The sequence below is a fragment of the Aegilops tauschii genome, chromosome 1, assembly GCF_002575655.3.
Source record: "Aegilops tauschii subsp. strangulata cultivar AL8/78 chromosome 1, Aet v6.0, whole genome shotgun sequence".
Lineage (NCBI taxonomy): Eukaryota > Viridiplantae > Streptophyta > Magnoliopsida > Poales > Poaceae > Aegilops > Aegilops tauschii.
The window spans coordinates 336,125,710-336,142,926 of record NC_053035.3 but is presented as its reverse complement, the minus strand read 5'-3'; the positions used below and the strand labels follow the sequence as shown (position 1 = coordinate 336,142,926).

At 40.5% G+C, this 17,217-nt stretch overlaps 1 protein-coding gene across 1 annotated transcript; it reads left to right on the top strand.

Moving 5' to 3' along the window:
* The first annotated feature begins 5,860 nt into the window (after positions 1 to 5,860).
* LOC109761329 (cysteine-tryptophan domain-containing zinc finger protein 5) lies at positions 5,861 to 16,648 on the top strand. The gene is made up of 13 exons (XM_020320135.4): positions 5,861 to 6,247; positions 8,334 to 8,406; positions 8,495 to 8,628; positions 8,728 to 9,051; positions 9,139 to 10,412; positions 10,693 to 11,042; positions 11,112 to 12,556; positions 12,643 to 12,803; positions 13,252 to 13,412; positions 13,885 to 14,036; positions 14,953 to 15,484; positions 15,614 to 15,747; positions 16,189 to 16,648. Exons 1-11 carry the CDS (start codon positions 6,113 to 6,115, stop codon positions 15,154 to 15,156), a joined length of 4,413 nt encoding a protein of 1,470 aa, XP_020175724.1. The 5' UTR covers positions 5,861 to 6,112; the 3' UTR covers positions 15,157 to 15,484; positions 15,614 to 15,747; positions 16,189 to 16,648.
* Positions 16,649 to 17,217: the final 569 nt, after the last annotated feature.

Genomic DNA, 17,217 nt, shown 5'->3' with positions numbered 1-17,217 from the left:
CCCTCCGGGAGGGGGAAATCATCGCCATCGTCATCACCAACGCTCCTCTCATCGGGAGAGGGCAATCTCCATCAACATCTTCACCAGCACCATCTCCTCTCAAAACCCTAGTTCATATCTTGTATCCAATTCTTGTCTCCAAGTCCAGGATTGGTACTAGTAGGTTGCTAGTAGTGTTGATTACTCCTTATAGTTGATGCTAGTTGGTTTATTTGGTGGAAGATCATATGTTTAGATCCTATATGCATATTAATACCCCTCTGATTATGAACATGAATATGCTTTGTGAGTAGTTACGTTTGTTCCTGAGGACATGGGAGAAGTCTTGCTATTAGTAGTCATGTGAATTTGGTATTCGTTCGATATTTTGATGAGATGTATGTTGTCTATCCTCTAGTGGTGTTATGTGAACGTCGACTACATAACACTTCACCATTATTTGGGCCTATAGGAAGGCATTGGGAAGTAATAAGTAGATGATGGGCTGCTAGAGTGACAGAAGCTTAAACCCTAGTTTATGCGTTGCTTCGTAAGGGGCTGATTTGGATCCATATGTTTCATGCTATGGTTAGGTTTACCTTAATACTTTTGTTGTAGTTGCGGATGCTTGCAATAGAGGTTAATCATAAGTGGGATGCTTGTTCAAGTAAGAACAGCACCCAAGCACCGGTCCACCCACATATCAAATTATCAAAGTACCGAACGCGAATCATATGAACGTGATGAAAACTAGCTTGACGATAATTCCCATGTGTCCTCGGGGGCGCTTTTCTCTATATAAGAGTTTGTCCAGGCTTGTCCTTTGCTACAAAAAGGATTGGGCCACCTTGCTGCACTTTATTTACTTTTGTTTCTTGTTGCTCGTTACAAATTATCCTATCACAAAACTATCTGTTACCACTTATTTCAGTACTTGCAGAGAATACCTTGCTGAAAACCGCTTATCATTTCCTTCTACTCCTCGTTGGGTTCGACACTCTTACTTATCTAAAGGACTACGATAGATCCCCTATACTTGTGGGTCATCAACGTGTCGGTCACCCTTGACGAAAGTACTTCTATGACACATGATTTATGGTCATGGAAGTGGACACTTCCGTGATGATAATTTTGGTAATGTCATGAAACACTTCTACGACAGCACATGTATGACTATCTTGATTCTGTCATAAAATTGTCATGGATGTACATGCATGACAAAAAACATGACCTACTGTGACAAACATGTATCATCACAAAAGTGTATTTTTTTTGTAGTGGCCTAAGCACTACGACGATATGACCGAGGTGTGTAACTGTGGAGGGGGGCACCGCACACGGCTAAGAGAAACTTGTGTTCCTTTGGGGTTCCCCCTGCCCACGTATATAAAGGAGGGGGGAAGAGGAGGCCGGCCTAGGAGGGGCGCTTCTATAGGGGGGTCCAACTAGGATTCCCAATCCTAATTGGAGTCCCCTTCCTTTTGCAAGAGGGGAGAGAGGGAAGGAGTAGGAGAGGGAGAAGGAAAGAGGGGGGCGCCGCCCCCTCCCTAGTCCAATTCAGACCAGCCCATGGGGGGCGCGCGGCCTCCCCTTGTGCCCTTCTCTCCTTTCCGCTAAGGCCCATGAAGGCCCAATACTTCCCTCGGCGAATTCCCGTAATTCTCTGGTACTCCAAAAAATACCCGAACCACTCAGAATCTTTTCGATGTCCGAATATAGCCTTCCAATATATCGATCTTTACGTCTCGACCATTTCGAGACTCCTCGTCATGTCCGTGATCTCATCCGGGACTCCAAACAAACTTTGGTAATCAAATCACATAACTCATAATACAAATCGTCATCGAACGTTAAGCGTGTGGATCCTACGGGTTCGAGAACTATGTAGACATGACCGAGACACATCTCCGGTCAATAACCAATAGTGGAACCTGGATGCTCATATTGGCTCCTACATATTCTATGAAGATCTTTATCGGTCAAACCGCATAACAACATATGTTGTTCCCTTTGTCATCGGTATGTTACTTGCCCGAGATTCGATTGTCGGTATCATCATACCTAGTTCAATCTCGTTACCGGCAAGTCTCTTTACTCGTTCCGTGATCTTATAGTCACATTGCTTGTAAGGCTTATAGTGATGTGCATTACCGAGAGGGCCCAGAGATACCTCTCCGACAATCGAAGTGACAAATCCTAATCTCGATCTATGCCAACTCAACAAACACCATCGGAGACACCTGTAGAGCATCTTTATAATCACCCAGTTACGTTGTGACGTTTGATAGCACACTAAGTGTTCCTCCGGTATTCGGGAGTTGCATAATCTCATAGTTATAGGAACATGTATAAGTCATGATGAAAGCAATAGCAACAAACTAAACGATCATAGTGCTAAGCTAACGGATGGGTCTTGCCCATCACATCATTCTCTAGTGATGTGATCACGTTCATCAAATGACAACACATGTCTATGGCTAGGAAACATAACCATCTTTGATCAACGAGCTAGTCAAGTAGAGGCATACTAGTGACACTCTATTTGTCTGTGTATTCACACATGTATTATGTTTCCGGTTAATACAATTCTAGCATGAATAATAAACATTTATCATGATATAAGGAAATATAAATAACAACTTTATTATTGCCTCTAGGGCATATTTCCTTCACTCTAGACCCCTCTTCTCGATCCTTTCAATTGGTATCATAGCATTGGTCTTCATTGCTTTGGTTTAATCACCTTTGGAGGAAGAAGGATGAGTCTACGTTCGGGAGTCTTAGACATAGAGTGCCTATTCTTGATGGGGAGTTTTATGGTTCATGGAAAAATGAAATGCTTGAGATCTTCAATGAATATAATTTGAGCAAGTATACTCTTAGCCCTTATGTACCTCCTAGTGATACTTTGCATCCTACCCCCGATGAGTATCTTGACATGGTTCGCACTCTTAGGACTATCTATATTATCATTAGAGGATTTCCTAGAAATGTGCTTGTTTGCTTGCCAACCTTTGAATGTGCATATACTATATGGAATTATCTTGAGGAACGCTTTCCAAATTACTCTTTAAAAAATCTAGATGAAATTCTTCAAAAGTCCATTGCTTTTTCATAAGATGAAGCCTAGTGACCCCAAGTTTGATGAATGTCTATTTGAGCTCAGTGATCTTATGCGTGCAAAGGGTGATGTTGGAACTATTAGTAGCATCATCACGGAAACAACTAGAATTCATAAACTTGAACATTGTCATGGTCATAAATCTAATGAATCACTTGAACTAGGTGATGATCACATGCATGACGATGATGATGACATTGAGCATGTTTATTATGATGAGGACGAAGAATTTGATATTGTGTGTGAAAAGACTTCGAGGAATCTTAGTCTCATGGCGAATCTTCGGAATTACATATCTGGAGGAAAAGAGTGGATTCTTGATAGTGGATGTACCGATCACATGACCGGAGATAAAGACATGTTCCGTGAGCTTGCCAAAAATGATGCTCCATGCAAGTATGTGACTTTTGGAGACAACTCCAAGGGTAAGGTACTTGGCCTTGGTAAGGTGACCATATCCAATGATAGCTCCATTCAAAATGTCATGCTCGTTGAATCTCTTGATTACAAACTTATTTCCGTATCTAGACTAGCCGACTTTGGTTTCAATGTCTTATTTATCGAAGTAGATTGTCAAGTGTTTCATTGAGATAATCACAGTATGGTCTTTACCGGCATTCGTAGAGGTGATCTATACATTGTTGAGTTCACTAAGAGAGCCCAACCTCGTACTTGTTTAATTGCTAAATCTTCTAAAGGATGGTTATGGTATAGAAGGTTAGGACATGTTGGCATGCGAAATCTTGATAAACTCATTAAAGGTGATCATATCCTTGGTGTTAAAGATGTTATATTTGACAAAGATAGACTTTGTAGTGCTTGTCAAGCAGGAAAACAAGTTGGAGGGAGTCACCCCGTGAAGAACATCATGACCACGAGAAGACCACTTGAACTGCTTCACATGGATCTCTTCGACCCCAATGCTTGTAAGAGCCTAGGTAGTGACTCTTTCGGTTTGGTCATTGTTGATGATTTTTCCAGATTTATTTCTTGATGACAAATCGCAGGTCTAAAAGAACTTCAAGAACTTCGCTAAGAAGGCCCAAAAATCAATTTGAAGTGAAGATCAAGAAGGTTCGGAGTGAAGATCAAGAAGGTTTGGAGTGAAGATCAAGAAGGTTCGGAGCGAAGATCAAGAAGGTTCGCTAAGAACATGACCAACTGGTTGAAAGGAAAAACACAGACCAAATCCAAAGAGTATGAGAAAAGTCATAAAGTGACAGGTGTATCAACGAAGAAGATGAACAGTATAAATGGAAGAAGAATATGAATAGTGACAATGAATCCAAAAATGATTGAGCGGAACGATTGGTTGAAGGGGGAAGAAGTATATAGTCAATAACAAAAATTGTAGTGTGAAAAGTAGAAGGAATGTAATGTACAAGAACAGTTGTAGGAAGTAGTAATACAAGATGGATATGTATATTATGTCGTACACATGCTTCCTATTTTTCGCCTATTATTTTGGGAAATTTTCGGTCAAATCGAGTTTTAAAATCACAACACGGATTAACTGCGGTGCAGATGGGTGTCCCTGCGAATTTCGCAAGAAACACATCTCACACCTTTCGTGTCTTGAAAACTAGTTCACTCTAATACCAACAAACATATCTTGTGTTCGACACGGCAAGTTAATAAGCTGATGATGTCATATATAAATTGAGACTCTTTGACCTAATAATCCTTGAAAAGAAGAACAGTAAATTCAGATAAAAATCTTAAAAAAAAAATCCATTTTTTTGGTATGAAAGATGCTTCGGTGCATGAGGTCCACTCCAAACTTCAGCTTATTTGGTCAAAATAGTACATGAACAGTAAACTGCTTCACATACTTTAAATTTATCTTTTTTGCCAAATGCTACTTAGATGCTCAAATGAGTTAAAATTTGAAGCGGGCCTCACGCATCGAAGCATCTTCCATGCAAAAAAATCTCTTTTTTTTTGTTTTTTTAGTATTTTTTGAATCTTACTATTCATGATGAGAACAGATGAGCTCGGGGGTCAAATAGCAGCACTCATTATTTGACTTTTTTTGCGGAAAGAAGATTATTTGACTTACCTAACTTTGAATGACTAACACGTGGGCTCATATATCATCAGCTATTTAAAGGCAGATTGATTTATTTTTGATGTTCGTTGTACTGCCATGATTGAAAATGAATAGATCAAAAGATTTCTCGAAAAAGAAAAAGAAAAAGGCAGATGACTTAAGTCGGAGAAACCTAATCCCGCAGATCCCAATATATTCTGGACACGTGCACACAATCTAGATAGCAATCAGACGAGCACCGTACCCTTTTCATGGTGCACAGGAACAGGTGTTTTTGGTGTGCGCGACACCGCCACACGTCATCGATGGCTCCAAAAGGTTTTACAGCATCGTCTCATGTTTGTTGTCTGGTCTGGTTGCCACGAGTCGGACACAAATATGGCAAAACCGACCCCCATCGCGTGGCGCATCAGCGCTGGATGCTCTCACCAACACCAATCGCCTCACGTTTCCTTTCCAATCATGTGTTGTTTCGCGCACAAGCGACGATGCGACGTGCCCTACGCCGCATTTCCCTCCCCACCCACTCCAAACAAAGAAATTCACCTCTGCTCCCCCGAGCCCCCGTCCCGGCCGCCAGACGGAGATCCCGCGGCAGCCACGCGCACGAGACAATATCTGGATCACACAGGGACCGATCCGGGAAAGAGCTAATCGCTCGCTGGTTGGATCCTGCTCCGGACTAGCAGCGCAGGTGACTAGCGGCGCCCGTGCGCGTTAACAATATTTTCCCGTCGTGAAATATTTTCCTCTTTCTCCTCCCCGCTTCCTCCGAGAAGAACACACCCAAGGCGACGAGCGAGAAAACACAGAAAAATAAAATAAAGATCTAAATAAAAAACGACGCAGGATACCCTAGGCGGCGGCGGCGGCGGTGATCTCGGCGGCGCGGCGCGGCGCGTCCGCGGTTGCCGGAGAAGCTGTTGGGGCGATCGCCGGGGATCGCTCCGCGCCGATGTAAGATGCTGGGCGGCGGGGCGCGGAGGGAGGCGGGCCACGAGGAGGGGGAGCTCGAGCTCGAGGACGGCCAGGCGTTGGGCGGCGGCCCGGACGCGGGCGGCCACGAGCTCCTTGATCCCGACTCGCTCACACACATCGTAAGCGACGCTCTCTTGCTTCGTGTTTTTTTCCTTCTCTCCGTGCGGGCGGATTGGATTGGATGGTTGATGAGCTGGTGGCACCCTGGTGTACTGTACTTGCCTCATTGTTTCGTGCACTAGTAATTGTGCTAGCTCGCTTGCAGCATTACGAATTTTTGCGTGAATTCTGCTGCGTATCAGCTGCCGGGTTTTTATTTCTGGTTCATAATGGAGGTGATTACTAACCGGTATGGTTGTTTGTATAATCCAGAACAGTTATCATGGCTGTTGTGCCCATGGGGGTTTCTGAGGTAATTGCCTGCCCCCCTGGTCAGATGAAATGTGGTTAATGTGTTGGCTTTAGCTGATTTCCTGGGAATTATGTGTTGGCTTTGGAGCTGATGCTGGGGAGTCCAGTTAGTTTCTAAGTTTTTATTCTGCCACCCCATGTTTGTTTACAGTGATTTCTGGTGCATCTTTTAAGTGAATTCAGGAGCTTTCATAATTTAACACACAAACAGGTTTTTGTCACTTGCATCGGTTTAACCCATGATGATACTTTAACAGTTCACAGAATTGATTATATGGCTGCTTTCAGTTACATTTGCTCTTGGTCAAAACTGTCTGAGATGATTGCTGACTGTGTATAAATAGAATGAAGTAAATGGCGTGGGAGATGGGCTGATGCAGGGTGTTTTTGAGCCATGGATATGTTTTCGTGTGAAGTTCGTGCTTATCAAATAAGAGATGAATATTTATCTCGTGGTGCTAGATTCTGTTGTGATAGGTAACAGAACTGCTATGTGAAGAAGTTGTGCCAGTCGAGCCAAACCATCTGCTATTGTCTTGTAGTTGCTTTTGATAAGCTTGCTCTGGTTCTAATCTAGAGGCTCACTAAACCTGCCAAGACATAACCCATATTTGTTTTCTCGTAGAAGTCTGTCTTGTATGATCTGAAAGTATAGAAGTTTTTATAGGCGAGCGATCTGATTCTATTAATTAAGGGAACATGTTACATCATAAAGTATAAAACTATCTATAAGAAGCTCCACATTTATGCCAACTAAAGGATAGACCTATATCTTTGTTGTATTAGTTGACTACCTGTCTATTCACATGGACTCCTTTGTCAAACAAGGTACCAACCACAGTAGTAGCATAATCAAAAACCATAGTTGATGCAAATTTCTATACGATTAGATGACATCTAGTTGTATTTGACTAAAACTCTCTCTATTGACATCCTACACTTTATCATTATTTTTTTATTTCACATGTAAGCATGTGTGCTGGTAGGGTTGGTAGGATGTACAGAAATAAGGAAACTGTTTTGTGCATCAGGAATTTCAGTATTAGAATGCATACAGAAAGTTTTGCTTTTGACAAAAGTATAGTCTTCTAAAAATGGATCAACTTGCCATGTACAATTAATTGGTGCTCCTGCTTGTACCGTATAATCACCATTACTCTGCATAATCACTACTAGGTGGGTGATGAGACAGATAATAGTTGCATTTTTTGGAACCTTGCAGAAATATATTATGGAATAGTTACATAGGAAGGTAGTATCATATGAGATTCTCTGTGTTTTAGAAATTTCATTTGATGTTGCATGATATGCCTGTTCCTATGCAATGGCATATTGTGGCTATGGTCTAAAAGGACATATGTACATACCATATTCCATATATCTATTCATGGTTTGCATTCTTGATCCTGCTTTCATTACTGAAAAGTGAGGTACGCGATGATGTTGCCTCTGGCATATGGAGGACGTAACTCATATGAGTTTGTTTGGATTGAGGGGATCCAATCTATCTGTGACATGGAGGTCTCAAACCTATAGGGTTCTTACCCCCTGGTTAATATTTGAATTTTTGGGAAATGTTAGAGCATGAACAATTTTGGTAGACTATATTTAACTACTGCTAATGAGGCGTAGATATTAGGTCTTCAACTTTAGTTGGTGTATATACATATATACTCTTAATAAATAGCGGCTTTCTCCCACGCATGCTCCTTATTTTATATGAACTGAACTTTTAAACAAGTACTTCTTTCTTTGTGAAAGATTTATAACTTCTAAATGAAATATGATGTACAGGATGAAAGACTTCAAAATGTGTTGGGTCATTTCCAGAAGGACTTTGAAGGTGGAGTACTTGCTGAGAACTTGGGTAAGGGGAATAAAAGCTGCACCCTGTTTGCCCTGTAGGGTTATTATTCTTGTACTGATGTATGTGAAAAATCGTTCACACTACATAGGGTCACGATATGGGGGTTATGGTTCATTCTTGCCTCCAAACCAGCATTCCCCTTCTGTCGCAACTCAATCTAGAAGCCCTGCAGTTCCACCAAACCGTGGCAGTGCCTCTAGATCACCTTATGTTCCAGTGGAGGTATACTTGTGCAAATTTCACCATTGCATGTTTACTTAGTAGGATCCATGTGGTACATAAACATTAGCATCCTATTAAATTGTTCTGATGTGATTCCAGAGTGCACAGAAGAGTCATTTTGTTAAGAATGGATTAGATAGCAGGGGAAAGGATGATTATTGTCAAAGAACATCCAATGGGACCAATGGTAATCCTCAGCAACGGATGTTGAACAGAGCAGTCAATGGTCCTGAACAAAAGGCGCCGAAAATACGTATCAAGGTGAACAACAATAGACACTTTGCAAGAAATACTGCTGCTATCTACAGTGGTCTGGGCCTCGACATTTCCCCTTCCTCTTCTATGGATGACAGCCTTGATGGGTGCGCCGGGGCTCCTGAGCCGAAAAATCTGCCCGACGAATCTCCGCATACCATTTTGCAGGTTACATTTTCCCCATCAGTTTATTTGCCTTGGTAAAACCCTTTGTTGATTGATTTTAAAGAGTTAATCATTGTGTTGTTTGAACAGATAATGACCTGCCATCCTATTCCTGGAGGACTCTTGCTTTCACCCCTTACAGAAAATATTCTGGCACTGAGAAAGAAGTCAGCATCTGCAAGAAAGAAACACGAAGCACCTGCATTTGATGATGACAAAACAGAATTAAACAGAGACTGGTGTCATACGACCTCTGCTGCACAAGGTGACAAAGATCAGATGGTGCATAAATATAACTATGATGAAAAGAAGGATCATCTTCTGAATATTAAGAGTTCAAAAAGCAAGCGTGACAATTCAACGATTATGAATAATGGGACTATGCCTGATTTATTGGATATCTCAGATGATAAAGATTCAATTGTACCTGGAAGTATGCAGACAGAACAACATTCACTTGAGGCATCAGCAAAATTGGTGACTGATGTTTCAAATCATCTGAAGGAAACAAAGAATGTTCCACTGAAAGGGCGAATTAGGGACAAGATCCCTTTGAGAGATATTGAGTCAGTACATGTAAAAGCTGTTAATTTAGCAAATGATGATAATTATCCAAAGGGTAAAGCAAATTCAGAAGCATGTACAGTGAGAAATAGCTTTGACAACTTGAGCAAGGACAGTAAGACAGAACCTACACTTGGTCAAGAACTTGTTGATAAAATCAAATATGATTCTGATGGATATGATCATCGACTTTCTACAACTTCAAGTCAACCAAACAATCTTCCTCCTAGTGGTACTGCTACATCAGTTGACAGAGACAAAAGAAAAGTGGTGCATGTAAAAGATGAACCATCACAGTGCAAAAGGGAGGAATCGGGGGGTCTAGTTAATGCAGATTCCATGGATATTATCACCGAAAATGTAGGTGGAAATCCTTCTGGAATGCCGAAACGAAAAATGAAAATTTCCTCATTGCAAACTGCTCCGTCCGGGAAGAAGCTCAAGGTTAAAGCACACAAGCAATTGAGCAATGGCATCACTCGAAAATCTCATGGTGAAGATAAGAGTGTGAAGCTGGAGAAGGAGACTGTTTCATCCGGAGAAACTGATAATGGCAGGTCAGATGGTGTAAATGATGGTGACCACAAGATATCTCCCTTGAATATTGACAGATCAGCTCCTGTGCCATCAGCATGCATGACTGGAGCTATGGAATCATCTGTGGCAGTGCCTGTGGAACCTGTTTTAATAAACGAACAGTGGGTATGTTGTGATAAGTGTGAGAAATGGCGCCTTTTACCCTATTGGATGAATCCAGATGTACTTCCCAAAAAATGGCGGTGTAGCATGCAGAGTTGGTTGTAAGTTTCTGCAAGAGACATTTTCTTCAGTTTTAGTTATTTTTATGCATTTCCGTAGTATCTATATCCTCTAATTTCTCTGAATTGCAGTAACTCTGAAGTTTTCCTTCAATTCTATTTTTAGATTTTATTTGTGCAATATTTTCAAACCGTTACCTTAGAAGCTCCTGCACATATCTCTAGTTATGTGGTCATGTATAAATTTTCAGTGTGCAAGTGTTGCTCGAATATCTTGTTTACTATCTGCATGATATAATGGATAGGTATTTGTAACTTGTAGGCATGGAATGAATAACTGCAAAGTAAGCGAGGATGAGACCACAAAAGCCCTTCGTGCAATGCCCCTTGCACCTGAAAATAATATTAGTGTGGATGTTCGCCATGATATTGCTACATCAGGCGTATGCGCAGCTACGATTCCACCAACTATTCAGGGCGGTATAAAATCCATCGCTACATCAGGGACACTGAAAGTTGATTCCAGTGCAAATACATCAAATAATTTAAAGATGGGTGAGATGTCAAAATCTTCGAAGAAGCTAGAGGCTCCTACAAGTAGAAATCCTGATGATGTTGACTGCTTCCCTAAACAGAAGGGAAAACGGAAGCACATAGGATCGTCAGATGATGGTGCAAGTCTTGAGCATTTTCTCTCTTCCTAATTTCAGTCATTTGATTCTAATGGTTCAATTTATGCAGGTGAAACTGTTTCAGTAGACCGGCTGCATCCAGAATCGAAGAGCAGCAGTGTAGGATTTGATCATGATAGTCTTAGGGCATCAAAGAAAATGAAGAAGGAACCTAATGAGCCAGCCAAGCATCATCCCTCTGAGTTTGAGATTAGCAAAAGCAGTCCTTCAATCAAGGGAACTCCAAAAAGCTTACATCGGTATAGTGGTGTTTCACCTAGCATGGGAAAGTATGGTTCATCTTCATTAGTTAAGTGTAATGATGATAAAATTATCTCAAATGGGGGCATCAGGACTTCAGATGTAGGACGATCCGATGTTCCAGAATTGTCCATTAAGAATAGAAAATCGAAACAAAGGCAACTAAGCAAGCGTGGTCCGGACCCTGTAGTTAGCAATGCCTTTCCAAAGCATACTGTGGAAGAAGCTTTAAGTGAAAGTAATCATGCCAAGGAAAACCCTATGCCAGAGCTGAATTTTTTGAAGGCAGATGATAGGAAAGTTGCCCATGCCAGAGGCCCCATTGCTGGAACTGATAGTGACAAAGAGTGTTTAAGTGAGCAACACCAAGAGAATACTCATCTCCAGCAGCATTCACTGCTCTCTCAAAACTCCATGAAGAAAAATATGTGTCATGCACAAGCATCTGCAGCTGCTACCTCCAGTTCATCTAAGGTGTCTAGCTCCCACAAGAGTAAAGTTGATTTTCAAGAAACAAGGGCCTCTCCTGTAGAGTCAGTTTCTTCTTCACCCTTGAGAACTTCCGATAAGAATCTTGTGGATCAGCATAAAAGGTATCCAAGTGCAGTTGCAGAAAAAGTACTTTCTCAAGAATCAGGAAAAAGCTGTTTGTCATTTTCCAAGGAAAAAAATGATTTTGGATCTGGTTCCGATCATGCTAAGGCTCATGGTTCTGGCTGCCTCAGTGGAGATATGCATCATCATGTTTTGAAGGATGGGGAGTTGCAGAAGGATAAACAAGACAATGAATGCTCAAAAAATGAAGATTCTGGACTTGGTACAAGGAATGGTCTGTTGAATCCAGTGAAGGTACAGAAAGTTAATTCACACGTCCTTTCAATACGTGGCAATGGTGATGACAAACTGCCACCATCCCTTCAAAACGGGAAAACACCACCTCATCTGAGTTCAAACCAATGTGACCATGCAAAGTTGACTTCTGGTAAACATCCAGTACAGGTTAAGCCTGATAAAGGGGATGCAGAACAGAAGGATATGAAAACAAATCCATCAACTGTTAAAGGAAGCAAGCAGCGGCCAGCATTAAATGATTCATCAAATGGCGATCTCTTGTACAAGGCAAAGCAACTAAAGAAGGCTGTTCTTGAAAATACAAAACAAGCAACTCTTAGTCGTGATGCTTTGAATCCAGTAAACACATCTGTGCTACTGAAGGAGGCTCGGGATTTGAAGCACTTGTCTAAACGTTTAAAGGTTTGAATATTTAGTAAATTACTCGAAACCTTTGTGTCTATGTTTTCATCCAGAGTGTTGCCCCTCATGTGCATCCCTTGTTGCAGGAAAAGGGAGATGACCTTGAGAGTGCTAACATGTGCTTTGAGGCTGGCCTGAAATTTCTCCATGTTGCATCTCTGTTGGAAGCTCCGAGTATTGATAGCTCCAAGCAAGGGGATTCTATACAAGCTATGAGACTATATTCCGAAACAGGAAACCTCTGTGGGTAAGCAACAATGCCGTCTCTTTAAGATTCAGACAGTATGTCTATCTGTTAATAGTATTTGGTTTGATATACCCTATCTTCATGGCTACTTATTCCTGTAGCTAGTATTTTAGGGCTTCCATCCTTTGTAATCACATGTTGCTTTCTTGCGGACAAGCCTTCATATTTACTCCCTCCGTTCCTAAATATAAGTCTTTTTAGAGATTCCAGTATGGACTACATACGGAGCAAAATGAGTGAATCTACACTCTAAACTATGTCTATATACATCCGTATGTAGTCTATATTGAAGTCTCTAAAAAGACTTATATTCAGGAACGGAGGGAGTAGTTGCTAATTGATGGCAGTTCTACTTATTTCCTCAACTTTTACATACATATTTTAATGCCATATGATTCTCACCTGCAATGAACTATACTAATGTTTCACTGTTGATTTGTTTCACTAGATTTTGTGCCCGTGAATTTGAGCGGCTTAAGAAAATGGCAAGTGCTGCTTTGGCCTATAAATGTGTGGAAGTGGCATATATGAAGGCTGCCTTCTACAAACATCCTGGTGCTATTAAAGACAAACATGCATTGCAAGCAACATCTTTGATGGTTCCTCCAGGTTTTCCCTCGAGTTGCGTAGTTATTCAAATAATTCTTGCAACCTGTCATAATAAGGGCCTGCTTGAGTGTTTGGTTTGAGAAATAGATTGGTCTATCATGAGGCAAGTGATCCAAAAAAAATCGGTTAACCTTATTCCTCAACTTTTATAGAATTGCATGGTGATGAACCAATACACCTTATTTTCCGATCACACATAAAGTCCACTTTAAGGGTTATTAACGGATGATCCTAGGACTGACACATTCCTCGAACCAAATATACCTCCAAATTAGGCACACTTAGTGTCTGGTCGATATTAATAAAGCGGAAGTGTGTCAGCTTTTATTTGGAAGTTATCTTTCCCGTGAGATTTATTAGACAAAGGCAACCTTCATTTTATCTTTGTCATATCAATGCGAATAAGTTCGCCATTCATCTTTATTTGAAACGATTGACCTTCTGATTGTTTAATTTCTTCTTTTTGGGCTAGCTGAGTCACCGTCATCTTCTGCCTCAGATGTTGATAATCTGAATAACCAGAGTACAGCTGCTAAGGCTATTTCAAGAGCTTTGTACTCTCCTAAAATTGGTGGCAATTCCATACCCCGGAACAATCATCACTTGATGGGGTTGCTTGCTTATGTAAGTTACTGTTTTTGACATTCAGTATCAGTATCATGAGTCCTATTAGATTTGTTGGAGCTAAGGCTTTTGATAAATGTGAACTGACTGTTGGTTGATAACTTATAAAAACTTAGCATTGCGCAAGCTAGTAATTCTCTATTCGGTGATTTATTATTCAGTTTACTGCAAAACAATGCATTTTTTGCTGTAGAAACATGATATTCTCATGGAGCTTAATGATTGCAAAAAAAATCATCTCGCTTCCTGTTCTGGCAGAATGTTTTTCCGTGATCTCTTCAGTTTGCTAGATAAGGTGAAGTATGGCACCTAATGGTACTGAAGAGTGGATATATAATTAGAAAAACTAACTATCTGCTGAAAATTAATGATGAAGGGCATCCAACTTCTCCTTTTGTTTCTCTATCTAAGTATGTGACAGGCCACTACCTACCAAAAATATGTCCCTCATATATGGTAAAAACTAGAATATTACTTCCTTCTATTCCACATCAGATTAGTTTGACTTCATTCTCGCACAGACGGTGTAGTCATTTGCTCTTATTGTGCAAATGCACTTGTTTTACAACTGCAGTGGCATTGCCTGCACTAATTTCTAGTAGTTCAGAATAATTAGGTCTTGTTAATGGAAACGAATTGAAAGATGCTACTGGATACTTTATATTCCAGGTAATTCAAATTTAAAGAATACTAATAATCTTCAACTATTTGGTTTTATGTTACAAGTTATCTTGTTAGTTCAGGCTGACTAGTTATCTAATTCACGGTAACTAAAAGACAACATATATCCCGGTCACTGAAGTACTGAACTACTCTAATACACTGCAATGCATCACAAAATTTCTTTATGATCATTCAGTAAAATGTCTGTTCAATTTGCTAATAGAGTATTTTATTTCTTGACTGTTCTTTGCAGGCAGATGACATAAATTATGCATTTGACGGAACCAGAAAATCACAAAGTTCATTAGCTGCTTATGTTACTGATATTGGAAAGGGTCAGGCTGATGGTATTGCTCTTGTTAGGGAAGTCCTTGAATTCAGTTTTCACAATGTCAAGGGCCTGCTACAACTGATTCGCCATTCATTGGAATCCATCAACCATGAAGGTGTTAAATAATAGAACAAACATTTTTCCTGTGAATAGTGATATATGATGGCAGGTTGCTTCGGCATTTCTGTTATAATGGTACCACCAAATGGGTGTAAGCGTGAACTGGGATGAATCAGTATATTAGTGTGAATGAAGGGAGAAGGGGTCACATTGCCATCGTTATTGCCTGGAAATATTCTTTTAGGGTGATCATTTTGACCTCTGCCAAATGGGTTTTAAACCAAGAGTTAGCCTGCAGATGTAAATTGCTACATTCCAAGTTCTCAGTTTTGATGTATGTTGAGTTACGCAATTCAAGTTATTGAAGGCAACCCGACTGTTAACTGTTGTACCGGTAAGAAATATTTGTGAAATTTCCCTTTTCTTTCTTTCTTTGGAACATTGCATCCTTCTCATGCCTGCGTGCCCTCTACTGCCTTGCATCTATGTTTATTTGTCACGGATGTAATGATTTGTTAAACAGGGAGAAGATTGCAGTAGGAGCATGTTAAACCTACAAACTTTTAAATGAGTGGCCACAGAACCTTAGGTGAGGGCTCAGAAGAGCGGTCTAATTCCCCCCTTCTGCAATTGGTCTATTTATGAAGGTTCCAACAGGCAAGAATCTCCACCATCCCTCAATAGCTATTTGCTGAGTTTAATCATGCATTTTTAATTGATAATTACAAGGAAAAAGTTTTGCATGATTGCATCTTGTTGGTGTTTCTGCACTAGATATGTTTGATAGTCCATCGAGTAACAACGGTGGCAAACTAAATGTATGCGATTCCTTTTTCTGATTATCATGGAGAAAAGGGGAACATGAACTTTAATGGGTGTTAACCAACAGCATGCAATGATTAATTGTGATTACTTGTTCGAGAAAAACTAATTTGTGCTTCCTATTTGAATTTGTTTGAAGCCTTTTTTGTAAAAGCCATGGTAACTTTAGTAAACTCTGGCCAGGTCTGGTGGAAATTTATGTACCAAAGTCTAATTACATGTTTATAGCTTTAGTGATGTAGGAAGAAGCACATTGACCTCTCTGCTGTGTTTCAGTTTGGGAGACACACCGGGAGATGAAACCGCTAATGAGCAAACTCGCAGAGGCTGGACGAGGACGTCGGCAACCACCTGACTCTTAAATTTGTGTACATATGCATCACCTTAAGCTAATTGCTGCCCATTTTTGCCCCATACCTGTGTACATTTACATAGAACATCACAGTAAACAAATGTTTTTTTTTTACCGATTTTGGTTGACATGTGTTGTTCTTGTTACCTGACAATGTTTTGCTTAGAATTAACTGATTATAGAGGCACCATGTAACCAAATGTTTTTTTTCTTTTTTTGCTGCTGGAAGCACAATTTTTGGGCTGACCTAACAACAAATGATGACGGCAGTGTGTGCTTGTCTGACTGTTGTTCGGGGTCCTGCTTCAGCGATGCCGTTGTAATGACGTATGAGTGATGTAAATGCTCCTGCTGTTATTAAGAAAGAAAGGCATTTTTTTTTAACTGCTCGTCTTTGGGTTGCTTTTGTTGTTGGTGCTGCATTGAGAGGATTAGGAATAACGCGTAGGCCAGCTTTCGAGAAATTGAAATGTCATGCTTTGTGGACGGATCCTTCCTGCATAAATTGAAAAGTCGATTTGTTTTGTACCGAGCAAATCGAGTCATATACATCAATCTATCACAGGTTCTAGAATTTAAAAACTGCAAAAAAAAGTTATCTCCCGATGAAGCTTGATTAGACATCGGGTGGTAGCGAATGTGTGTAGATTGAGCACCATGGTTACCACTCCAAGCGCTGAGCCATGAGAACAGTATACATGACACCGTCGCAAATTTTACGAAGACAAGATATCAACGTCATTAACATCTCGTCGTGTCATAAAAATACAGCACGATAACTAAATTGGAAATATCCGCTATGAACTATGCCAAATATGGAAAATCCCTTTCTGAGCCTGGGCTCATCTGCACCCGTGTTGAATAAAAAAAATCAAAACAAATACTAAACAAATTAAAAAAATTCCAAATTTTTTCCTACGGTAGACAATTTGATGCGTGAGGTCTGCGCTAAT